The following is a 26,385-nucleotide window of genomic DNA, read 5'->3' as shown; positions in this document are numbered from 1 at the left end:
TCAATATAATATTGTCAAGGAAACTTCTTTAGAGGAATTATGAAGACCTGTCATTATTACCTACATAGTTAAATTCCCTTGGTATTTGGTGATGTGAGACAAATTTAGTTCATACCAAGTTCTTAAAACTAATTTTCCAAGTAATTATTTTTGTAACAAACATACTTAAATGAGTATCATTTCCTTTTTATTTAAAAGTGGATCCCAATGCTTCAGAATGGAAGATTAAAAACTGGGCAGTTTTGCTTGCCAGTCTCACTGGAAAAACCACCACAGGCATATTCTGTACTGTCTCCTGAGGTCAGTATCTCTCATGTTGAAATTCTCCAGTTTGAAAGAAAAGGTTTTTTTTTCATTACAAATGTGTTTTTCTCAAATAAGACCATGCTCTTCTATATGTAAGTATGTAGATAGTGAAATAATAATATCATTTTCTCCCATAATTAAAATTACTGTATAGAATACTTAGAACCTTATTCTGGTCTTTAAAATAGAAGTATATTTATTTTAAAACCAAAATTATACATGAAATATACAAACTCAAAAGATAAATTTGGAGAATTTTAATATTGTAACATATGAAACTTTAAATAAACTACTCTGTTTTAGCAGATAACATTTCTCTAAAAGGCTAGAGGAAAGAGAACAGATTTAAGTTAATTTTTTAGAATCTTTTTGCATTTGGTGATCACTTATGTGAAAATAAGAGGAGCTGTAAATATGAAATACAGGAAACATTAGCAGCTTTGATGATGATACATGTGACTTGAAAAAAACAACACTGGAAAAATCTCAGTCAAGAATCAGTAGCCACTGTTCAGAAAACAAAGTGCCTTTTGCGAGATTACTTGATGATTACCAATGTCTCTTACTGCCTTGACCATAACTGATTGTAAATGTTAGTCTGAAATATATCTTGTGGATATTCTCCTGATGGTATTTATTTTCAGAATAGAAAAGTATTCACAAATAAATTTGTGTTATTTCTATATATTAAAAAAAAGCAACATAAGACTACAGCTCTGACCTCCTTTCTCACCATTCTCTATCACCTCTCTTCCCTAGCTACAGAACACAGAGCCTTTACTGTTCCTTGGGCATGAAAAGTGCATTCCCATCTCAGGCACTTTGCATTTCCCTCTGCTGGCAGTGCTCTATCACAAGCCTGCTTCTTCATTTTGTTCAGATGTCCACTCAGATACCACCTCTTCAAAGAGGCCGTCTATGATTACTTTAAGTAGCAGCCTCTAACACTTTTCATCCTTTTGCTTTATCACAATTTTTACCACTAACTTTATGGTTCATATATCTTTGTTTATCTACAGATTATATACAAAGTATAAACTCCATGAGGGTTGGGACTTTGTCTTTCTTCTGCATTGTATCTCCAACTACTTAGAATAGTGCTTGGCTCGTAGTAGGCATTCACTATTAAGTGAATAAATAAAGACAGTAGGAAAGAAATATGACTCCTCCCTTCCACTCTTATCCCAGCCCCTGCTAAATCTTTCACTCAGTTTTCCAGGGACACATCTTTTCATTAAAATAAATTAGTCATTTGTCAGGAATAGCATTATATATTTCAAAAGGAAATATTTTAAAAGCAACTGTGATTTTATAGAAGTTATACATTTGTTTTTAATTGATTTGAAAATACAAGATCAGCCTACCAAAGGGAGGCTGATGGTCTTATTCTGGGTACTATGCCCATGTATAAAGAATATGATGATAATTTGGGTTTTACCATAGGCATATCGTACGGCTCATTAATATGTGAGATAAGTCACTGATTAAGTGCTTAAACTTTTGTATATCTTAATAACTATATTAAAATAGCAGTATCTTTGTAGATTTATTATTGTGTTTAAAGAATACTTAATTTAGAACACTGTGAGACCATTATTTAAACTTTCAACTGTTATAGGTCATTGCTTAATGTGATTTTGTATTTACTTTGCTGGCTAACTTTGAGCTCTCTTTGATTCAAGTATTAACTTCAACAGTTGTTTGGGCCTTAGACTATGAACCTTGCCCACGTAACATGCTTAGATACTGATAAACTGATTTCTACAACCCGTGAACTATTTACTTTATGATAATTGACTCAGTGATCATTTTCAGTTATCAGTATATCATTTTCTTCTTAAAACTAGATAAAAAGGAAGCTAAACCTCTGTCTGACTTTGTTTCACCTCATCTTCTTGGTTTTTCAGCAATTTCCCCTCTAAATTTTCATGTCCTTTCTCTCTGAAACTGTAAGTACTCTTCTCAGGCAGGACCACTGACTCTACTTCATGGAAACAGTACTCCCAAACTGCTGTAGTGTTTAACTTATACAAAAATTAAGATGTTCTTGATTCCTACTGTTATTTGATGAATCCTATATCTGCATCTCTGCTAATCCATGTTTTACTAGTTATTTGTCTAGTAAATTAAAATGCCTAGTAATGTCTTTACCAGGATGTTCCACAAATATGTCAAACATAAAATGTGAAAATTGGACTCATTCTTGTTGACTACTGTTGGAACCATATAGTGAGAGAAAAACCTTGGCCACCAGTATGCCTCAACAGAGAGATGGTATTCTGGTGAATTTACCTCAGCTCATTGTCATCTCTTCTCAGGATCAGTGTTTATTGAGCCCTAGGTAGCAGATACATGCTTACAAATTCCATAGATGATTGATGTATGGACAAGCATGCTAGTGTGTCACCAGATTTTTCTCTCTTTATGTTTATGGTGCTCAGCCTCGGGCACTCATCATAATCACCTAGACCTTAAAATAGTTTTGTTTGATTGTACCTGAAATATGTCATGATGAAAAATACACTTATCCCTTACTTATGAATTATACTTCTAAGTATTTATCCTAAAGGTATATTTGCCTATGTATGCAAAGATTATTATATAGCGTGTTTTTAAAATTAATAGTGGATATACCTATTTAAGAATAATTCACACTCTTCAGTTTATTGTTTTTTTATTTAGTAATAAGTGTAACCCAATCAAGGAGCTAGAACACTGACAATATCTTACATCACTTATGTGCTCATCCCTATTCTACACTCTTCATACTGCTAACTATAAAAAACTAGTCTTTAAAAAGAAAATTGTGGTAAAATACACATAACATGAAATTTACCATTTTAACCATTTACGTGTATAGTTCTGTGGCATTAAATACATTCACACTGTTTTGAAAACTAGCCTCTTAAAACTACTTAGTTGAGATATATGTGTACCTAAAGAATACATTTTAGTTTACTTTGCTTATTTTATGAATTTAATGAAAAGGTTTTCATGCTGTGTATAATCCTCTGAGACTTGTGTTTTTCATTCAGCATTGTGTTGCCAAGGTTTAGTGCTTCTTTATGATCAAAATGAAATATCACTTTGGCATTTCATTATGCTTAGAATATAATCTAGATTTTTTCCCCATGACCTACAAATCTCTGAGTGATCTGGCCCTCTACCTCTCCAACATCATGTTCCATTATCACCGCTGCCCTTCCATACTTACAGCTTCTTCCAACCTTTTTCCCGCCTCCAGGTCTTTGAACTTTCTCTTTCTTCCTGATCTTCACATCTTGCCTCACTCCATGAATTCTCAGCCTTTCCTTCCTCCACACCACTGATACACTCTAAAATTTTTTATCAAATTTGATTTACCTAATACTTTTCACTGTCTGAAATTATTTATTTACTTGTTTTTCTCTACAAGAAGTGGTTGATAAGCCCCATGAAAGTAGACCTTATATTAACCATGGAACCCCAGGACCTAGAAAACTGTAGAGACTGCAGCAAATATTTGTTGTATGAATGACATTGAAAAAAATTATAGGATTTTTGGCATTAGCAAAAAACAAAATATGGAAATTACCTGGATATTGGCCAAGAGTTTAATGTTTAAATTTTTGTACAGTGGTGCAGTAATTGAGTGATATAGACTTAAATGTCTCAGTAGAACATTTATAATAAAAACAAACAAATATACTAACAGCCAGATAGTAAGTAGGTATTCATCAGTAATTGTGTGGGAAATCGTTTGGAAAATACACACCAGTTTAGCAAAGTTAGCTCTCAGAGGGGTTATGAAAGTTTTTTTTTTGTTTTTGTTTTCTTCTTTTCTTCTTTTAAATCTCATATACTTTTGAAAGGCAGTATAACATAATTTCCAGGGTTTCACTCCAGGCTCCACCATTTATTAGTTGTATGACCTTGGGTAAGTTTCTTAATCACTGCTATGGACTAAATTGGGCCCCACACCCCCATTTTTATGTTGAAGTCCTTACCCCCAGTGTGATGGTATTTGGAGATGAGAACTATGGGAGGTACTTAGGGTTAGATGAGGTCATGATGGTGGGGCCTTATGATGGGTTTAGTGTCCTTAAAAAAGAGACATTAGACAGCTTGCTGTGTGAGGACACAGTGGAAGCAGCCATCAAGGTAAGAAGAGGTTCTCACCAGAAACTGACCAGGCTGGCACATTGATCTTGGACTTCTAGTCTCCAGACTGTTAGAAAACAAATTTCTCTTGTTAAGCCACCCAGTGTACAATATTCTGTTACGGCATCTTGAGCTAAGACACTCTATGAATTTTCTCATCTGTAAATTGAGAAGAGTAATGCCTATAATAAGAGGTTATCTTGATGAATGAATGATATGATAGTACAAAGAGCATTTAGAATGGTGCCAGCCACATGAAAAGGGCTAGGAATGTGTGCTACTATTACGTTATTCCTATAGCCACATTACTTGTAAGAATAATCTTACTTTAGCCTGCATCCGAATCACGTGGGAAGTTTGTAACTCCAGCTGTTGAATCTTAACCCCCCAGTTTCTGATGCAGTAGGTTTGGTTGAGGCTTGATCATTTACATTTTGGACAAGTGCCAGGGTGATGTTTATGCTTGTGATTCTATGATCAGACTGTCAGAACCACTGTTTTGAAAGAAAGTTATGTGTTCACATTTTACTTGTGTGTCCTGTTTTTTTAAAAGCTGGACACAAGTGTTATGGATTAAAAGAGCTAATGCTTTTTCTTGCTTTGAAGTGTTTCAGTCTACTCCACCAGCTTTTCTATTTTTGCAAAAGTGTTTCAAAACCTGTATTGTTTATACCTCAGTAGAGATACTGCATTTCTTAGTGTTGAATTTTGTAACAAGAAACTGACTTTATTTGGTTTTCTTTTCTACATATAAAAATACGAAACCATGGAAAAGAAAGCATATTCATTTTTTATCCTGAAACTTTTATTTTTACCATTTGTTTAAGGGTACTTGAAATGGCTTATTGAAGGAAGCTTTTTTAATTTTTTTAAAGTTTTGAATTTTTATTTTATTTTTTATTGAAGTATAGTGATGTACAATCTTACATTGGTTTCATGTATTCAACACAGTGGTTCAACAGTTACCCATTGTCTTGCGAAAGGGTTTCAGCCCCAGGAGAGTTCGCTATGGATTCAATGTGACCAAAGAAATTGACAGCAAAACGTTCTTTGGGGTGAAAGGTTTAATTAGCCGGCTTGCTCTCCCAGTGGTAGGTCGAGCACTAGCATCTGTGCCTCCACCCAGAGCACTGGGCCAACCTCTCTATATAGTGCAATTATAACTTATTGCCTAAAGGTGTGAAAGTGGTAGCCTAGCAACAGGCCAGTTACATCATCAGGTGGTTTAAGTTCAGTGAGGATCCTGGCCATAGGAACCCCAACTTCCCCACACTCCACCCCTCTAGGATTCTTACTTTACAATCTACATGCTTTTAATCTTCCATAATGGTCCCTGTGCGAGAAAGCTGGAGCACTGTAACCAGATTCCACAACAGCAACAGAGGATAACAACAACTTAGAGATAATAAAAAAATTAAGATACAACAAGATTTTGATAGCAAAAATTAAAATAATCCTCAAGCCAGAGGAGGTTCCTAAAAACAAAAATTATAATAATGCTCAAGCCAGAGGAAGTTCCCAGTCCACAAAGACTTTAGGGGTGATAAGACATGTTTTATGACACCAACATAGGCAAATCTTGTCCATCAGGTAGGATGCATGCAAGAGAGTGGTCCTGTGATAGGACTGTAGCAGGAAGGGAGTCTCTTCCATGCGTAGTATACCGTACTTTTACTCCTTTCCTGGTGGGGGTTACTGAAGGGTCTATATATATAGTGCTACTGGAGGTGTATGCACTGGCCATAATGATAAAACAAAACTCCCTGGTAAGATGCTCTTACCTTTTGGCCATTCAGAATATACTGCTGTGACCTTTGGAGGCCACTCTGCTGTTATTCCAGAAACACAAAGGAGGCCAGCTTCCAGGCCTTGTCCTCAAGGTGCCAGAAGAGCCAGCCATCGTTGGTCGATGTGTCAAAAAGTCCAAGGTCACATCCATTCAATGGAGTCTCCAGGGTTCAGTGCAATTGGTGCTGGCAGCAAGATACTATTCTGGTGGCCGAACCTCGGCTTCAGTGATTCTTCCTTGGTTTGTACTTGCAATTGTATAGGGGAGGCAGCCATACGTCTACAGGGCTCAGGGCTCCCTTTCGGGGTCTCTCATTCAAATGCCATAGCACAGTCCATAAGCGGACTGACCATCCCCGCAGACTATTGGTGTCTGACTTTAGTCTGGATTTTAACAAGCCATTGTGCCTCTCTATCATGCCTGCTGTGGTAGGATTCCATGCCACATGAAACTTCCATTTGATTCCCAGCTGTCACACCCATTCTTTCAGTGTATATCCAGTAAAATGGCCTGATCACTCTCAATTCCTGTGGTTGGCCATAGGTGGAAAAGAGATGCTCCAGGCCTCTTTCGGTTATCTGCTGGTCTGCACAACGGGTAGGAAAAAGCAACCAGAAGTCCAGTAGCTGTGTCCACACAAGTCATCACATACTGATATCATTCTGACAGAGGTAGAGGCCCAATATAGTCTATCTGCCACCTGATGAGAAGTATAGGCCCCTTAGCTATTGTCCCATGTTGCTGTGGAACTCGGTTTAAGTCCCTTTTGGAGCGCATGACACACTCCTGCTGGGCTCTACTAACTTCTTCAAAGGTCAAAGGCAAACCCCACCGATGGGCTACAGCTCACATTGTCTTTTGCCCCACACGCAACAAACGCTGATGTAACCATTGGGCTACATCAGAGGTAGGCTTTCCTTCTAACCAACATATCTGGGCCAGTTTATCTGCTTCATCATTTCCTGGGGATGCTAGTGGCAAATGACCTGGCACATGGTATACTGTTAATTATTGTAGTCTGACCACAGGCCCACAAGTCTTGCCACATTCTTGCCCCCAAAGGGTTGGTGACCAACCAGCCAGTTGACATGGTACCAGGTTGGCAGCCACAGGTCAAGCCCCGATAGACAGCCCAGCTGTCAGTGCAGACAACTAGAGGGGAGGGCTCCTGGCTGATCACAAGCCACATGGCCCACAACTCTATCCACTGGCTGCTCTTCCCTTCATCATCTTCCATCCATATTGTCTCAGTCTTAGGATAGAAAGCTATGGCCCTCCATTTTGGGGGCTGCCCACGGCTGGAGCTGTTGTGTACCATGCATCTTTGGGTATAGGTACTTCCCTCCCAATGGGGAACTCTCTGCTACTAATAGTTCAAAAGCAAGTTCTTCCTGCTTTTCACTAGTAAATGTCACTGGCCCTAATAAGTGCTGGAGTTCTTCACTCAAGGGGCTACCAGAGAGGGCATTATGCTGCTGTAGGTAACACCCCACTTGGCCAGTGTGGGTGTTTGTGCCACACCACTCTTTGGCTTTGGGTCCAGTCTCATACCCACCTCAAGATGGGATAGGTGGTTATTACCTTTATCGGGGCCATTCCAATGATGGGTTCTGTAGCCAGTAAGGCATGATACATGGCAGCCAGTTGTTTTTCTATCAAAGTGTATCGTACCTCTGCCCCTTTCTAGAGTTGTGACCAGAATCCAATGAGTTGGCAAGTTTGTTCAAGCCACTGCCAGAGAACCCCACCATAACTGTCTTCAGTCACATGAACATCCAGCTCACAGGGCATTGATGGGTCTGTCACACTCAAGGCCTGCATGGCCTTGACTGCCCATTTTGCTGTAGTAAAGGCAGATGCACATGTCTCATCCCAGTCCCACCTGATGCCCTTTCATACCAACCGGTATAAGGGCTTTAGAATTTGTGCCAAGTACAGGATAAACACTCCCCGGTAGCTTAGAAGACCCGGAAACTCCTGTAGCAATGCTACAGTTGTAGGGGTAGGAAAGGCCTGGACTTTATCTATAACTGCTTCTGGTATAACTTTGGTCTTACCCGACCAGATGACCCCCAAGAATTTGACTGACAAACCAGGTCCCTGAAACTTGGTACTGTTCACAGGCCATCCTTTCTCCTGTAAATGTTGTAGCAGTCTACGTGCTACACCTTCTAGATCTGAAAGAGAATCGGCCATAAGTATGACATCATCAATATAATGGTACAGCCGCACTGTTGGAAGTTTCTCCCATGTAGCCAAGTCCTGGGCTACAAATCCATGACAGATGGTGGGGCTGTGGAGGTAACCCTGTGGAAGGATAGTGAAAGTCCATTGCCGTCCTTCCCACATGAAGGTGAACTGTTCCTGACTTTCCTGCTCAATGTCACTGGAAAAGAAGGCATTAGCAAGATCTCCCACATAATGGTATGTTCCTAGTTCACGGCTGAGGGTATCTATCAGGCCTGCAATAGAGGGGAGAGCAGCATGCATAGGGGGTATGACTTTATTCAGTTCTCTGTAATCCACAGTCATATGCCAGGAGCCATCTGGCTTTTTTACTGGCCACACTGGGGAACTGAAAGGACTATGGGTGGGCTTTATAATACCCACCTTTTCCAGCTCCTGGAGAGTTTCTCCAGTCTCTTTTTGCCCTCCAGGCAATTTGGATTGTTTGGTTTTAGTCACCTGCCGAAGCACAGGCAAAGCTATGGGTGAATGCCTAGCATGTCCCCTCAGAACTGCCTTCACCACATATACTCTCAGTCTGAACTCACCTGCAGTAGTCTGCAACCATAGACCCTGCAGGATATCAATTCCCAAAATATACTCAGGGATAGGATATATATATATATATACGCAATATACTCTTTGGGGAGTAGATGCCCTATTCCCAAAGGGATTTGGGCTTGTTTCACTCTTATAGCCTTACCCCTATATCAATCTATGATAGTGGGGGTCCTGGGGAGCCACTCAGGGTTACCATGAATCAGTGAACATTTGGCCCCTGTGTCCACCAGAGCCAGGACACATTGTATGTTCACTGGGGACCAATGGATAGCTATTTCAACATGTGGCCTCTGGTCCCCCCCTGGTCCCTCAGGGAAGATACCTTGACCTTCCCCTCAGTCAAACCGTGTTCCCCAATCATCTTCCTGTGTGGGCTCAAGTGAGGTTGGCTCACTCTCCAGCAGGAAGTCTTCCAAACAAACAGGCCAGACTTGTGGCTCTGTCTTTGACCTCTGCCTCTTTGGTCTTAATGGCTGAAACTGTTGCTCTGGTTTCAGTTGTTGCACAGCTCTAGTAAGATCCTATTTGACTTCCCATCTAATTTCCTTCCATCTGCTCCTGCCCATATTAAATCAACCCACATCTGGGTCCTTGTAACCTTCAGGGGTCCTTTAAGTTCCTTTAAATTCTTCTTGTGAGTAGCATATGTTATTTCTTTCAGTGTTCTCTTTGCTTCAGCCTCTACTAAGTTTGCTACTGTATGTGTCACCTCGCTTATGGGATGCCCTAGGTGAGGGGAAAGAATGGCCACTAGAGACCCAAAGAGGGATGTGGGAGTCATTTGAAGCACAATATTTCTCATCCCAGTAGTGAAAATCTCTTCATCTGGGCCATAATTCTCCGGAGTATAGATGTCATTTCTTATGCCTAGCTCTCGTAACACCTTTTGGAGATCAGCATACATCTGCCATCTCACAGGAGAGGATGGTAGATACCCTGATTGGGCCACACAGCAGGAAGTGCAGCCATAAGCCAATCAAGGAGGGAGTGATTCCCTGGGGTCTGATGTGCATTTTGTAATTGCTGCCTCAAGGTGGGCTGCACTGTCAGGGAAGCCAGCTTTCCCACCTTTGATCCTGACAAAACAATCCCATTCACCCCTAAGTCCCACAGATGCAGGAACCAAACTGATATTGACTCCGAGGGCTTCTGCCTAAACCAGGAGCCCAAATCCACCAGCTCAGCCTGAGTATAGAGGTGGACCATAGAGTGCTCCACGACCTGGGGAGGGGGCTGCTCTTCTCCTTGGGGAACTTTTAGCTGCTGGGTCTTTATTTTCTTTGCAACCACTGGGTGTGCTTTCAATACAGGAGGCGTCAGTGCCCCATGTACCACCCCTTCATCCTTCCCCAGCTCCTCCATTTCTGGGGCTGATGGCACCTTTTTCTCCCTTTCCCCGAGTGCCTCCTCTGCTACAACCTTTACCTTTTCTACTGTGCCTTGCAGCAGTGCTAGCTCAGTCTTCAGCAGCTCTCTTCAGCAGCACCTCAATGCTTTACACCTGGCATTCTTGTGCCATCTCCACCTGTGCTTCCCTCAGGAGTTCGTCTTTTTCCTTGATGCCTTTTCCTCCTTCACAGCACCTGACAGCACTGCCATCTAGTTCTGTAACGAATGTTTTACCTCTTCAATGGCACCTTGCTGCCGGCGTTCTCATGCTGCCTCCTCTTGCATCAATGTGGTTTCCTTCCTCAGGGAATCCACAGAAGTTTGCAGCTCGCGTTCTTGTGCCACCATTTCTTGGGTCTTTTTCAGGAGCATGTCCTCTCTTCTGTAGACTTTTTTTAATACTGTGAGAAGCAGCCAACCCACAGTCCCTGCTGCCTCATGGGCACTCTGTCTCTCAAAAGACCTACTTATTATACCAAGAGCTATCTGTATTGCCTCAGGTATCTCTTCCACTTGCCTCCAGTCCTGGGGTGAGGCCCAGTCCTCTAGGAGGCAAGCCACCTCAGACCACATACCCAATGGGGGACTGTGGGGAAGTTGGGGTTCCTATGGCCAGGATCCTCATGGAACTTAAACCACCTGATGATGTAGCTGGCCTGTTGCTGCACTGCCGCTTCCACACCTGTAGGCAATAAGCTATTAGTACGCTATATAGAGAGCTCGGCCCAGTGCTCTGGGCGGAGACAGAGACGCTAGTGCTCGACCGACCGCTGGAGAACAAGCCGGGTAATAAACGCTTTCACCCCAAGAACGTTTTGCTGTCTATTTCTTTGGTCACAGTGAATCCATAGCGAACTTGCCCGGGGCTGAAACTCATTGGCAAGACAGGGACAATTCACTGTCTCCCATTCACAGGGGCAGCCCACTGAAGCACCCCTCCCATAAGGGCAGCCTGTCTTTTTCCAGCGTCAACAGTGAACCCTGCTGACTTACCAATTGTCTTGCCAGTGGGTTTCAGCCCTGGAAAAGTTGGCTATAGGTTCAATGTGACCAAAGAAATTGACAGCAAAACTTTCTTTGGGGTGAAAGGGTTTATTACCCAGCTTGTTCTCCCGGCAGTAGGTCGAGCACTAGCGTCTCTGCCTCCACCCATAGCACTGGGCCGAGCTCTCAATATAGCGCAATAATAGCTTATTGCCTAAAGGTGTGGAAGCGGTAGCCTAGCAACAGGCCAGTCACATCATCAGGTGGTTTAAGTTCAGTGAGGATCCTGGCCACAGGAAACCCGACTTCCCCACACCCATATTATTAAATCCTCACTCCGACTAGTGTAGTTACTGTCAACATTGAAAGAAGCTTTTACTTTGATGGATACCTTAAAATCCATGTCAAATCTGTCCAACATCTGTGTCATCTTAGTATTGGTGCCTGTTTGTCTTTCCTCACTTGGAATTTTTCTGGATCTTAGTATGATACGTTGTGGATAAAATGGGAGTTCTTGTGGCCAGGATTCTCACCTGGCCCTGGTTGACTAGCTCACTGCACACCTGTGGGTAATACATGGCTGTTGACTATATGAAGAGCTCTGCCCAGTGCTCTGGGTGTGACATGGTGGCACGGCTGCAAGGCTACAGGAGAGCAGAGCAGAGGTTTGAGTGGTGGCAGCACTGAGGACAGAGGCCCAGAGGACAGCTGTGAGGGACGACTGTGCAGAAAGGCCCATAGGACGGCTGTGCAGGACAGCTGTGCATGCAGAGAGGCCCAGAAGACAGCTGTGTGAACAGAGGGGCCTGCCCAGAGGACAGCTGTGCAGACAGAGGGACCCCGAGGCAGAGACTGGCTTGCTGCATACAGACTCGCTCTGAGTGAACGGGATTTTAGTGACTGACCTGCCACCTGGAAATAAAGTTGGGTATAACCCTTTCACCCAAGAACGTTTTGCTGTCGATTTCTTTGGTCACATTGAGTCCATAGTGAACTTGCCCAGGGCTGAAACCCATTGGCAAGACATATGTGTATGATTTTTTTCTATATCTTGAATATTTTGGGTATCATGTTATGACTTTAGATCTTATTTAAGTATATGTTTTTGTGGTAGAGGAGGCACTATTGCTAGGTGAAGGTAAAGGTCCACATCCCCAACTCTGCAATCCACTGGAGGTAGGGGCATATTACTGGGTGGAGGTGGGAAATCAGGCTACCCACAAGGCTGACATCCCCTGGCTGTGAAGGGGTCGAGGGACCTTGTTTCTGCTCCCTGATTGGCCTGCAGTGACACCATAGTGGATGTGTTGGGAGAGTTGTTGTTACTTCTAAGGTGGGATCAATTTCTATCTCTGTCTTCTCTGATATCACCCGATTTGTGTGGGGGCAGTGTGGGGATCAGGGCACCTCATTACAGCCAGCTGAGGGTGGACACCTAGGCTCCCTACTGAACCTCTGGAGGTAGGGCTGGGGCTCCCATTTGTTTCCTTGTGTCTGGCCAGAGTAGACCAATTACTGGCTTTGACTAGAGAGAGAAGGATTTTCTTGGAACGTTTTTTTGTCTGCTGCTTTTGGCATTTGGCTTGCCAGCTTCTCTGTCATCTACTCCAACATAAATGAAGCAAAAATAAAACCCAGGAAACACTATCTTATATTTTCTTGTATACTGAGATCCCTAACCTGTCTGCATTCTACTCTCCACCTTTCAGTCTTTATTTTATGGATTGTGTTCAGGGTTTTAGCTGTAGTTAGCGGGCAGAATAGAGAGAACAGATGTATCCTCCTTTAAAAATAATTTTTATGATGTAATTTTAATTCACATTCCTAGTACTTTACATCAGGGAAAAAAATGTTTTCCAATCCTTAAAACACAGACTTCCTTTGCGTGTGAATATTTTAAACCCCAATTAAAACATAATAGAATGTTTAAGGAAATAGAATATTATAAACCATTAAAGTGATGCTGTAAATCAGAATTTATTAACATAAAAAGATTCACAATGTAATGTGAAAAACAGTTTTTTCAAAATATGTTTGATATAACCTACGTAAAGGTGTATATAAAAATGTGTAGAGGAAGATTTGGAATGATATAAATGATACATATCTCTGGGAAAATAGAATTTAAAGTGTATATTTCCTGCTTTTTGCTCCTTGAGCCTTTTAATTCTCTTGTAGGAAACATACTGATTTTGTAATAAGAATAAAGCATAAATTTTGTATTTATTTACAGCACATAAAGTATATCCACAGTATTTTTTCTCACTGAGATATTATAATTTTTGTTTGTTTTCAGAACTCATAATCAATGTAAGCATCTGCAATCACTATATTTAATATCTTATAGGTTCCTCTGCCTGGCATGAAATGGGTAGATAATCACAAAGGTGTTTTTAATGTTGAAGTTGTTGCTGTTTCATCTATCCATACACAAGTAAGTGAGTTAATAATTTTTATGATCAAACATCACTTGAATGAATTGAACATATTGTCTATTAAATCAGTTTTGTTATATGCTCAAAGGCTTATGAGATTACATGTTAGTTAAAAATGTATAGATTTAGAAGTTACTTCTTAAAGAAATCAACAAAATGGCATTTAATGTCAACCAAAGCAAATATTTTGCTTTTTAAAATTTCATTGACTTCATTTTGAACAAGTGTGATTTTTTTTTTAAAGTTTCAGATATGTAGCTGAATTATGTATTAGAATTGAAAAAATATCATTCAACTCATTTTCTCATAGACTCAGTCATTTCAAATGGAAAGAGTTCTTAAGGATCATTTTCTCCATATTCTTCACTGTGTATCTAGGTTATGCCAGGCTCTCCTCATGGCCTTTATATGTGCTCTTTCTCTAGCTGGAATAGTTTTCCTCCTGACATTCACTTCTCTTCATTAAGGATGCTCCTTACCTCAGAGAGGCCTTTTCTGGTGGCTCTTCTTAAACATAGCAGCCCTATCACTCTGTATCATCGTACCCTGTGCTTATGATTGCCTGTGCTCTCTCTCTGTGTCACTTTCACTTTCTCCCAGGTTTTTTTTGTGTGTATGTGTGTGTATGTACACATATACATACATACGCATTTGTTTCAACTGTAAGCTCCATGAGGTCAGGAATGTTTTTACCTGTCAAGGAAAGCCCTCTCTTCAAGGCCTTACAATATAATAGGGCAAAATGTAAAAATAATTATAATACAATAAAATTAATACCTTGCTAGATATGTGAACTAAATATTTACTAGCACAGAGAAAAGAGTTATCTGTTCTGTGGGAATTGAGATGCTGTATTGATGAGCAGACAGCACAGATAGAGGGTAAGCAACTCAGATGATAAAAAGCAAGTGCAAAGAGACTAGTGGTCTGTTTAGGGTGGGTAAATGGTGTGAATGCAATTTAAAGTTACTGGAAAATCATAGTAGTTGAGGATAGAAGAACAGGCTGGTGGCAGATTATGAAGGTCCTTGAATGCAACAGAATTTAGAATCCAGATAGATAGTGATTTCTAACCCAAACAGAAAACATGAAGGAAGTAAATTGGGAGCATGCTAAGGCTTATGCTCTCCATGAGCAGTTATGGAGCTCTGTTATTTTTTGGCCCATGGAGTTTGAAGAGTTTATGCATTTTATATAAAGATGTCCTATAGGCAGTAGTAATTAATTTGGAGTTCAGGATTGGAGGTAATAGACTAAATGTGATAGCTGAAACTATACTGGAGAATGTGATTTTCCAGGGAGAAAATGTACAGTGAGAAAAGGTAAATTTAAAATGGAATACAGGGGTTCTCCAGCTTGAAAATAGAAGGAGAGGTGTGCAGCCCTCAAGTTCACCACAAGGCGACCCTGAAGTTCAATGATTTTCTAGCAGAACTTGCAGAACTCAGAATATAGTCATATTCACAGCTGTGATTTATTTTAGTAAAAGATACAAAACAAAGTCAGCTAAGGGAAAAGAGTTCAAGTCCAGAGGAAATAAGGCACAACCTTCCAAGAGTCCTCTCCTAGAGGAGTCACACAGGGCAAGTTGAAAAAACATGAGTGAAATGCTATCTACTAGGGAAGCTCATTAGAGACTCAGTTCCCTAGGTTTTTACTAAAGACTTGTCACATAGGTATCCTCTGCCTAACACATTAAAAAATTCTAGATTCCCAGGAGGAAAGCAGGTATTTGGCATCAACCATATTGTTTGCACAAACAAGTTTAGACATTGTGAGCCCTCCTCTGACAGTGGTCACCCTCCTGAAATCCAGGTTCCCAGACGCCAGTGAAGGGCTGACCTCAGATGATTGCAGTCTTAAGCTTGCTATATTAATTCTTCTCTGCACAGCAAGGTAGAGAAAAATAAGAAGAAAAAGCAACTTTATATTATAATGTTTTAAAACAAAAGGGGTAGTTAGGCTTTATTTAGCAGTACACAGATAGGTCCCAGTAAAAGAATGGCTCCAGAGGAGTTTTTTCTGTTACTGGATATGCCCTGTGTTTCCTATAGTCCTTATGCTTCTAATAATAAGACTGACATTATAGTATGATGTTGAAATGTATTCTTTCCCTTAATAGAAGTAGTCTTGGTATCATATTATATCTTAAGTATAAAAATATTTTTTTCACAGTTTTTACTTCTATAATCATTGTTAGTTTTCTGTTTTTAGAGTTCATTTATCACTTCTAACTTTTATGGTGGCAGATACATGTGTTGTCATTATGTGACAAAGAAGGGTTTTGGCAAAATATATAGATGATTTAGAATCTGTAATATGTAGGGGAAAAGTAAAGTGGAAGTGTCTACTGTGTAGCACCTTGGCATTCACAATCTTAAGACTACTCGGAAGTTTATAAATTTTGCAACTATATAAAACTTGCAACTATATACACATTGCATTTCATTACACATAATGATCTTTTTAAAAGGATCAATTGAAGACAATAAGTGTTTCTTAAGATGTTTTATACTTTGTAGCTCTTTGGCATTTACTGTATATATAGTTAGAACTCAATAGAATTATTTTTTATTCATTTAAAACATACATCTCAAATTAGAGCAATATTAGAATTATAAAGTGAAGGGTTCAGCATTACTACCTTTTCTTAAAGTTTGTTTTCATTTTTAACTAAGTAAAAGTCTTCTCTAAGTTCCCATAGACTGTTGCTCAGATCTTGTTGGTCAGAACTGCAGCACGTGGTGATCGAGGTGCAGAGGAGGCTGGGAGAGCAAGCATCTACCCTGGGACTGGGCCCAGTACTGCTTAGATTAGACTGTGTGTGGTTCTGTTAGTGTAGTGGAGGTTTAGTAATGGCAGTCAGGATTCAGTCAGAACTGGGAAGTGCTAGTAATTTGAAAGGAGAAAATTTATATATAAATAATTGTTAACTTGGTTAAAGGTAGTCCACTACTAAGTGAGATAAAAGAGAATTCAATTATTTTAAAGAGATAACAGTTGCAGAGAGTGAAAAGGAAGGAACTTAGAAACCTAAGGCTCCTGAAGGCTAAGAATCAGACTTCTGAGATGAGGACTCTGCTGCTTCAGGAATGCATCGTGTGCCATGTGTGGTACTAAGGAAACCTGGTGGAGGGCACTTCATGTGGTGAAGCCTGCTGCCCATGTCTCTCACTTCTGATCCACAGCACTCATGTCTACTATCTGCCATCAGGAAAACAAACAGGAAGAAGGAAATTCCTTCTAACTTCTCAAGCCTAGGAGACTGTTTCTTGTACCCTTTGTTATCAGAGCCTAACCACAGCCAGCTGCCAGAGGAGAAATGTAGTTTGAAGAGTCTAGTTCCCCATTACAAAATGTGGTAGAGATGGAGGGCTTGGATGGACCTGAGAGGTAATAAATTAATAATGAACCTAGGTTGGTTACTAATAAACCTGCCACAGTAACTGAGCTCTAAAACAATAAGGAAGACTCACACAGCAAAAAACATATCCTTGATTAGTGTCGGTGGATTTCTTGAGTAACCAGTAGTTTTTGAAGTGGCTACTTTACAATAATAAATGAGAATAGAGCTAGTGTTTAATAGGAAACAATGATTGCATATACTTACATGTATTTTTTGTATTACCAATTAAAAAGACATACTAGTGGTCCATAGTTTGGGGAATTTACAGAGTTACAATTGTTTAGTGCTTCTGTTCATTCTTTGTTTTAGGATCCTCATCTTGACAAGTTTTTTGCCCTGGTTAATGCTCTGGATGAGCACATGTTCCCAGTCCGAATTGGAGACATGCGAATCATGGAAAATAACTTAGAAAATGAATTGAAGAGCAGTATTACAGCACTGAATTCATCTCAGTTGGAACCAGTGGTCCGATTTCTTCATCTTCTGCTTGATAAACTCATACTTTTAGTTGTTAGGCCTCCTGTTATTGCTGGCCAAATAGGTAATTAACTTACATTTGGGGAATAATGAAATTTATAATTAGGCATTTCTAACTTTTGCAGAAATAGAACCATGATTCCTAATTGCTATCTATAAAGACTGTATTTAGTTTTGGGGGAGTGGCGGAAGAGAAGGTTGTTATTTACTTGTTTCTATGCCAGAAAAATAACTTATCTTTTGTCTGTTTTTATAAAATGTGCCACATAGACCTCTACTCAAATTATGGAAATGAATTCATTTATTCACTCAACAGATATTTATTAAGCACATACTATGTACCAGACACTGATAGGCACTGTCTAAGGCTTGGTTCTTAATTTTAAGGACCTCACAAGCAAACAGATAAATGTTCATTTTACATGACATGTTGTCTACCTAGACTATATTTTCACTCGTCCACTACCCTCTATTTAATGTTGTTCTTTTCTTCATTAACTTAAAATCTCTTAATTTGTCTGTGTTGTTTTGGAAGGAGAGATAGTCCTGTTTCCTACCCTTTTCCCAAGATTTATTCATCTACTTTTGCTAACACATTTCACCCAAATCTTGCAAAGTAGTTGAGCTTGTAAAAAATGTCAGCTAACCTGTTACAGAAATTTTGTATTAGTGGTGGCACAAGAAGGGAAGAGTAACAGTTCCTTACGATTTTTCTTTTTTTAAGGGGAGGCTTCTTAGTAGGGATAATTCTTGAGTTGAGCATTTAAAGATGAGTAGGAGTCTGACAGGTAAATAACTAGTCCAGAGTGATGAGACAGCATGTGAATAATACACGGACAGATAAATGAACCTGGATATTTGGGGAGAATTATAAATAATCAATTATTAATTGGAGGGTTGGTGATTAGAGATATATTGGTAGGGAGATCATGTGTAGTCTTCCATGATATTTTAGGGAATTGTGACTATTATTCTATAAGAAATCAACAGCATTTGAAGTATCTTCTTGTCTTAAATAGGGAAATAATATGACCAAGTTTGGTTTTTATAGAGATGACTGCTGCATGGAGATGCTTTGAAAGTGGGAAAATCTGGAGGCAGGGAGACAAATTAGGAATCTTGTAGAATTTGATACAAAAAACTATGAGGTCCTAACAAGGTAAGTGACAGTGGGATGGAGAAAGAAATGGTGGGTTAAGAAGTATTGAAGAGATTCGTAAAGAATACTGTTACAGAGTCTTAGGATGAATCACTAGGTTGTATACTTGAAACCAATATAGTATTGTAAATTAACTATACTTCAATTAAAAAAAAAGTCACAGGAGAATGTTTAAAAAAGTTAGCATTGTTCATTTTTGTAGATTGTGTAAGTAAAATAATAATAACATTAGTAACAAACATTTGCATAGCATTTATTATGTGCCAGGAATAGTGCTATGTGCTTTATTTATGTTAACATATGGAATCCTCACAACACTCTATGTATAGGTATCATTATTAATACTATTTCACAAATGAATAAAGTGACAAACATGATGCTTAAAAAAATTGCTCACAAATGAATAAAGTGACAAACATGATGCTTACAAAAATTGCCTGAGGATTCAAACTCAAACAACTGATTCCAGAATCCCACTCTTACCTACTATACTGAAGAAGTGGCCGCTGATGAAATTAACAAGAATAATTTTAGTCAAATAGTGAAAATAGAAACCAGATTACAGAAAGTTAAGTAGTAAACAGTAGATGATGAAAGCAATACAAAAAGCATATACTGTTCTTTAAGGAAATTTATTTAGAAAAGGAAGCAATGTTGATTAGGGCATAAGAATGGAGAGATTAGAGCATGTCTGTATGCTTTAAGAAACTAGTTCCAGGGGAGAAAAATATAAGATATAGAAGTGTGACAGGATTTAATTAAGGAAGCAAGTCTATAGGAAAGAAGAGAAAGTGGATGCATCATTCTTATAGGAGAGGAGCACTGCTTCCTTTGGAAAGGAAATAAAAATGGTTTCAGATTTAGATAAATTTGTAGTAAAAACTTGAGGACTTTCATGCTTTATAAATCTGTACTGTGAGATAAAAAGCAAGATTTTCTGAGAAGGGAGAAAGGGGACCTGAGTGTTGAGAAGGATTCTGATGGTTTGCAGTAGCTACTACAAGAAAAAGGAAAAGGAATTAACCAGGAACATAGGTAGGATTGCTAAACCCCACTTAGGTTTCCCTCTCTCAAGTCTCTTTCTTTTCTAGTTCAGTATGTGTATAGATTGATCTTCTTAAATGACCACTTTATCTGATTATTCCATTTTTAGGAAAACTTAATTGGCCTTATTATATATTCATAATTTCCTGTCTTGATTAAAAAACTCATAGAATCTGAGGCTCTGTTGCTTAAAATAGCTGTTTGGTTTATCCATTTATTTGGTGTGCTCCCAGAATTTCCCAGGTTTTGCAGAATTATTGTTATGTACTGACTTGAATGTCTGGGAATTAAGTATTGCTTAGCCTGACACTTAAAATGCTATACAGTCTTACCTCAACCTGTTTTTTTCTAGCTTTTTTTTCTCCCAATCCTTTTATAGATTCACTTACTTCAATCAAGTTGCTTATTCACTTAAGTTGATATTTTTAATAATTCATGTTTGTTGTTAATGTTTTTAAGTTTTTAAAAAGGAAAGTAACATGATTGTGTGCTATTTAGGTTTTCTAAATCATATTTAAAATCAGAAGTTACTTCTTAAAGGTGATATACAAAACAGATTTTTTTCTTATGTGCTTTGTATTATTTTACAAAATAATGGGTACCTGTTAGATAATGTTTTGTGTTTTGACTAAGCAAACTCATATAATTTTCATGTTATATTAGTAAAATGAGTTTTTTCTCATTTTGTTTAGATAGTATTTTGGATTTAGCTAATAAGATGTCACTAAAATCAGCATCAGATATCATCTTTATATACTTACTGTGTATAATCACTGTACTTAACTCAAAGTTGACAAAACCTTGACCTTTTTGGAACTTACAATCTAAAAAAAGTTAATGCAAAAATATTTTCTTCCTTCTTAAAAGTTAATTTAGGTCAAGCATCTTTTGAAGCCATGGCATCCATTATAAATCGGCTTCACAAAAACTTGGAAGGAAATCATGACCAGCATGGCAGGAACAGCCTTCTTGCATCATATATCTATTATGTTTTTCGACTACCTAATACTTACCCTAATTCACCATCACCAGGTATGTTATTCTTTTTATTATGAAACTGTCTTGAATAGACTGTGTGTTCATTTCACTACTGAAATAATCTTGTAGTCCATAACATGATCTGTTCATTCAACAGCAAACATTTATTGAATGCCTGCTAAGTACCATGAACTATGATAGCTGCTGAAATTAAAAGGATAAATAGATTACATTTTCAAGCATCATTGTTTATACAGCTTCCTATAATTTGAATTAGGGAGATCTTGGTTTAATTAATTCTTGGAAATGAACCTTGAAAATGACTTCTGTCTCTGGAAGTATTTTATTATTCCCTATTTAGATAAATAGAATGTTGTATTTGTCATTAGAAGTGCTACTGGACATTAAAGAGGAAATTTGATAATTTGATGGCTCGGTAGTTTCCTAATAACCCTGTGAAACCTACAACGATATAAAGAAAGTTCTAATGTCTTCATATAAATAAAATAATGTAGTCTTTCTGAATATTAGAGCCCTTAGCAGCTACTTGCTTTTTATATGGCAGTGGCGGGGAGGTGGGGGCGGGGGAATGTCGTAAGTTTGAATAACTCTTTAGTTCAGTTTGTTAATGATTATGTTGTGCATACCTTACAACCTGTTCACATATTTGTCTCTGTGAGTCATCATTCATCACTAGTGACAATGGTAACTGCCCTTTTCCAGCTATTGACAATGCTAACATTAATAATTGTGACAAATAATTATGACATTCATTATGAAAACAAGGCATAATAGTAATCTGACTCTGTTCCAGATCATTTTATTTCTTCACTTTATTGCAAAAAGAGAAGTAATTGACTCATTCTAGTTCATAATTTCCAAAATTGATTTTTAAAACTATACCATTTTGAGGCTCTGAGTGTGTAAGTGATTGTGGACTATATATAATTCTCCTCCATCTACCCTTTCTTTCGGTACACTATTGAATCCCACAGATTTTGTAAAACATCTTTTCTACATGCTGACCTGAAAGGCTATATAAATAACTAGTTGACAGGTGTGTGTCACTTGCAAAATGACACTCAGAACAATTTTCTTAACAAAAATAGAGGTAAATTATGTCTACAATTGCTGGGTATTTTTTATATTAATAGAACATGGTTGAATGATGGTATCAGGCTTGATTAGACAAAAAAATTCTTTTTTATATAACCTGGTATCTTAGAATTATCTTTAGTATACACATATGTACATATATGTATATGTATATCATAAAGATGCCATTTTATTATAGTTCAGATTGTCACTGAAGATAGAGAATTAAAGCCTGTCTCACTTAAGAGATGTTGACAGTAAATTGGCTCTCCCTCTAGTGCTATGTATCAAAGGGCAGAGCAGAAGGGGTGGGAGAAAAGGAAGAGATATCAACTGGAACATTGTGGGTCCTAAATGCACCCATATCTAAGTGAAGGTAGTATGTGTATGTGTTTTCCATTACTTTTGTTTTTTATTGTACATGTAATATATAATCATAAAAACATTGAAGAGACAATGATTTTATTTATAATTCATATGTTTTCATCAACTGCTGTAAAATAGAGTATCTCTATTTGGCTATCAGTATGTCCTGAGTACTTCTTTCTTATTCATAGTATTTTTCATTTAGACATAAAAGCAATTCATGAGCTTTCTAGAATTTTGTGAAGTGGCAGAGATTTTTTTCAGGTCTTCTTCCCTGATTAATTTTCTTTGTTTAATTATGCACTGTTTTTTTATACAACTGTAGGTCCTGGGGGTTTGGGAGGATCAGTGCATTATGCCACAATGGCTAGATCTGCTGTGAGACCTGCAAGCCTTAATTTAAACCGTTCTCGGAGCCTTAGTAATAGTAATCCTGATATATCTGGGACTCCCACGTCACCAGATGATGAAGTACGGTCGATCATCGGCAGTAAGGTAAACTGAAGATATGCATCTATAAATTTGGTTTTCAGTTTATGAACAGATGATAAATATCCAATTGTTTTAATTTGTTCTTAATCTAAAAATATATTTGAGTTAGTAATAAGCAAAAATGTTGTACATTTCTATTCTATCAGTACATAGTTTCATGTTTCTGTTAAGTATGCTTCCTGTTATAAACTGATTGGTTCACTCTGCTCAAGAAAATCTGCCAGATTCAAAAATTTGTCCAGGATGATCAGATACATATAACTCACTTTTGCCCGTCTGTTACTTATTACATGAAAAATGGTTAGAATGATTTTCTATAGAATTAAGAGAGCTGTGTAACTACTGTGTGGAAAGGACATATCATCACTGATTTAAAATATAAGTCCCCCTTCTCAAAAAAAAATCAAGAACAACGATTAACCTTGATCGGGAATAAAGCAACATTTCACATAGAAAACTATGTAAGGTACACCAGGATTAGAAAAATATGACCTATTTATTGATGGTTAATGATTGTCCTAGACAAGAGAGAGGCCAGCTAGTATAAAATCCAGTTATATCTTATTTATAGCATCCATCTTTATTGCCCCTGCCAAAATACTTAAAGAACAAGTAACTACTAGTTTTCTATAGGTAAGTACAAAAATAACTCAGAGTTTAAACAAGCTGGAAAAAATAACAGTAAGACTGAGGCCAAGAAATTTTGTCACATATTTTGAACAAACTATTTCAAACATACTTTTCACTATTAGAAAGGAGGAAGATACCATTGTTATGGACTGATAACCAACTTTTTCTTTGGCATTTTTAGTCTGTTAACTAGGATATGAGGAGGATTTTAAATAAATATATTCTAGGGTCCGTGTTTAACTCTTAGCCTAAACTATAATAGAACTTTTTTCTTTTAAACAATCTGGGTTTGTTATGTGAAATACTTAACTTGATCAAAAACATCAAAACTTTTTTATGCCTATTCATATAGTTACAGAAATTTTACATTCAGAAACTTTTAATGAACTAAAAGCATTGCTCATTTTTAAGTAACTTTTAAGTAATTTTAATGGTGAATTCTCAGATCAAAATATATTTATAGCCTTATCATTTAAATAATAAACATTTATTTCAATAACTTAAAGATCCATATACATGTTACCTAAGTAAACATTTTTCACTTTTTGTGACCTCCTCACAGAGTGATGTACAGAAATATTTACAATGGATACTGCAAAGCAACCTGAGTAATACAGCAATTGCCAAAGAGAAGGCTCTTTTCCCTCAACATATATTTACATGTTTAGGAAAAGAACTCAGGTTTTTAATTCTTGTCTTTAGTTTTGACCTTATCTCATTGTAATGGAGGTAGTACTTAGCATTATTTATTAGCATTATTTCTGTACTGTAAATACAGTTTTTCAGTAGAATGAATTGATTTGTGAATTATAAGAAATTTTCCTATTAAAGAGCCATAAACACTGTTTTCCTTGAGGTTCTATTTTTATAATGTCTCTTAATTTCTATGACTTCCATTATGCCCCATTTGGCATAATTCTAGAGTTTTCCTTTATATGATATATTTGATAGATTATAACATCAAAATTTAGAACAAGGTCTGCATATATTGGAATGATTATTTGTTGCCTTTTTTCCAGTAATTCATAAAATGGGGAAAAAGTAACAAATATCACAATATATGATATATAGATAGATTATATATAAACTTCTGAGAAAGCCATCATAGGATGAGAATTTGTCTTAATCAAATTTCATTTAAATGGTTTTATGTTTTCTTTATTGCAAATTTTTGATGCCTACCTTCACTTTGGACTATCATTATTTAAAATCCCCAATAATAATGGTGTATAATTCTATCTCATTGTAAAATTGTAAGAAGTCTGAAGTTTACTTATAGCTACTCTTATTTTATTCTAATTTTATTGTACTGGAAATTCAAGAAAATCTTCTTTAATGATTTTGTCTTTCACCCTGCCTGAGCCATGGTCACAACTACATCTTGTCACTACCGAAAACTTTGACCCTCATAATCTCAGTTTCAGGCATCTTTTTCTCTAACCGTTAGCTCTGATTTTTCTGTCATACCCCAACTCTAACAATGTCTCTACTCTTGTGCAGCATCCAGTGACTTGATCCTGTGACGGTTTTACTGTGCTTCACCTCCCTAATGTTCCTTCTTCTGATTTAGCCAGCTTAAATTCCGTGATCAGTCCCTATTATTATCCCCTTTATAATTGAACCTCGGTTCCCTTATCCTTCTCTTCATTTTACTTGCCTAGCCAAACCTCAAACCAGAGTTGTACCCGATTGACTGACTGTTCCTTTTCAGCACCTGTGTCACTGAACATGACTTCAGAACTACTGCAATGATTGGTCTCATTTGATTTTAAAAGCCATGAACCTTAAGAGAACCCTTAATGCCGACAGGGAATTATACTATATTTCTTATTCCATTTACTTTCCCATTCTCCCAGCAAAAGGTTATTGCCTTCTGTTGTTACATCACACCAACTAACACGTCCCCACTTTTCCTTTTCACTTAGGTATCCTCACTCCAGCAGTCCTTCCAAGTTGCTTCTACATCATCAGTTTCTCTCAGTCCAGGTCGTTCCACACACACACATGCTTGCTATTTTTTCCATTTAAAAAATCTTCTCTCTAGGATTTCTACTGATTTTTTTTTTTTTGCCATTTCTGTTACATTTTGTGAAGTTCCTTAAAAAAGTTTTCTATACTGTCTGTCTTCAATTCTTACTCCCATTCACTTTACCCAACTTCAGTTAGCTATTGCTCCCATTTTCCACCCAAACTGCTCTTGCTAGTGTCAGCCAACGCTCTCCACTAAATCTAATGGTTAATTCTCCACACTTGGTTACTTTACATCAGCTTTTGATACAGTTAAATTCTGCTTGGTTTATTCTGTTACCTTGGCTTCCACGGCACTACCCTCTCTTGGTTTCCTCTTATGTCCCTGTTAATACTTTCCATTTCCATTGTAGGCTCTTCTTTTTCTGATCTTTAATCTAGAAGTGTGCCAGACCTCTGTCCTGTTTGGTCTTCCCACATCTTCTCCTATCAAGTCCCATGATTTTAAATAACATATTCTAATGACTCCCAAATTATATTTCTGGTACAATTCTCTCTCTTGAATTCTAAACTCGGCTGCTTTTCTAAATCTTTTTGTTTGGATCTGAGTATATATTAAAGGTAGAGCCACTTCTCACCACTTCTGATACTACATGGGGTCTGAGCTACCATCATCTCTTCCTGAATTAATGTAATAGCCTTAAAGGTGGTTTTCCTGCTTCCAACCTTCACTCTATTCACAACATAGCAAGCAAAATGCTTCTTTAAAAGCTTAAGTCACAACAAACAAAGAAATAAAACAAGTTAGATTATGTCATTTTTTTTAGGAAGATCCTCCTGTGACTAACTCCTTCACCTCTGTTAAATCTTTACTTAGAGGATTACGTTGTCAATGAGGTCTATTCTGACCACCTTATTTAAATATATAACCTCTTTCTCA

At 37.8% G+C, this 26,385-nt stretch overlaps 1 protein-coding gene across 11 annotated transcripts in view; it reads left to right on the top strand.

The window, feature by feature from the left end:
• DOCK7 (dedicator of cytokinesis 7) overlaps positions 1-26,385 on the top strand; it is a 241,399-nt gene that overhangs the window by 128,763 nt on the left and 86,251 nt on the right. For all 11 annotated transcript variants that reach the window (XM_073234059.1, XM_073234057.1, XM_073234056.1 and 8 more), the window contains exons 18-22: positions 199-300; positions 13,743-13,829; positions 17,546-17,777; positions 20,784-20,948; positions 22,681-22,850. In XM_073234059.1, coding sequence (XP_073090160.1) covers positions 199-300; positions 13,743-13,829; positions 17,546-17,777; positions 20,784-20,948; positions 22,681-22,850 — 756 coding nt within the window. The remainder of the gene's footprint in view (positions 1-198; positions 301-13,742; positions 13,830-17,545; positions 17,778-20,783; positions 20,949-22,680; positions 22,851-26,385) is intronic.

This window comes from Manis javanica, chromosome 4 (genome assembly GCF_040802235.1).
Source record: "Manis javanica isolate MJ-LG chromosome 4, MJ_LKY, whole genome shotgun sequence".
NCBI lineage: Eukaryota > Metazoa > Chordata > Mammalia > Pholidota > Manidae > Manis > Manis javanica.
The sequence above is the reverse complement of the archived record's forward strand: the minus strand, read 5'-3'. Positions and strand labels throughout refer to the sequence as shown.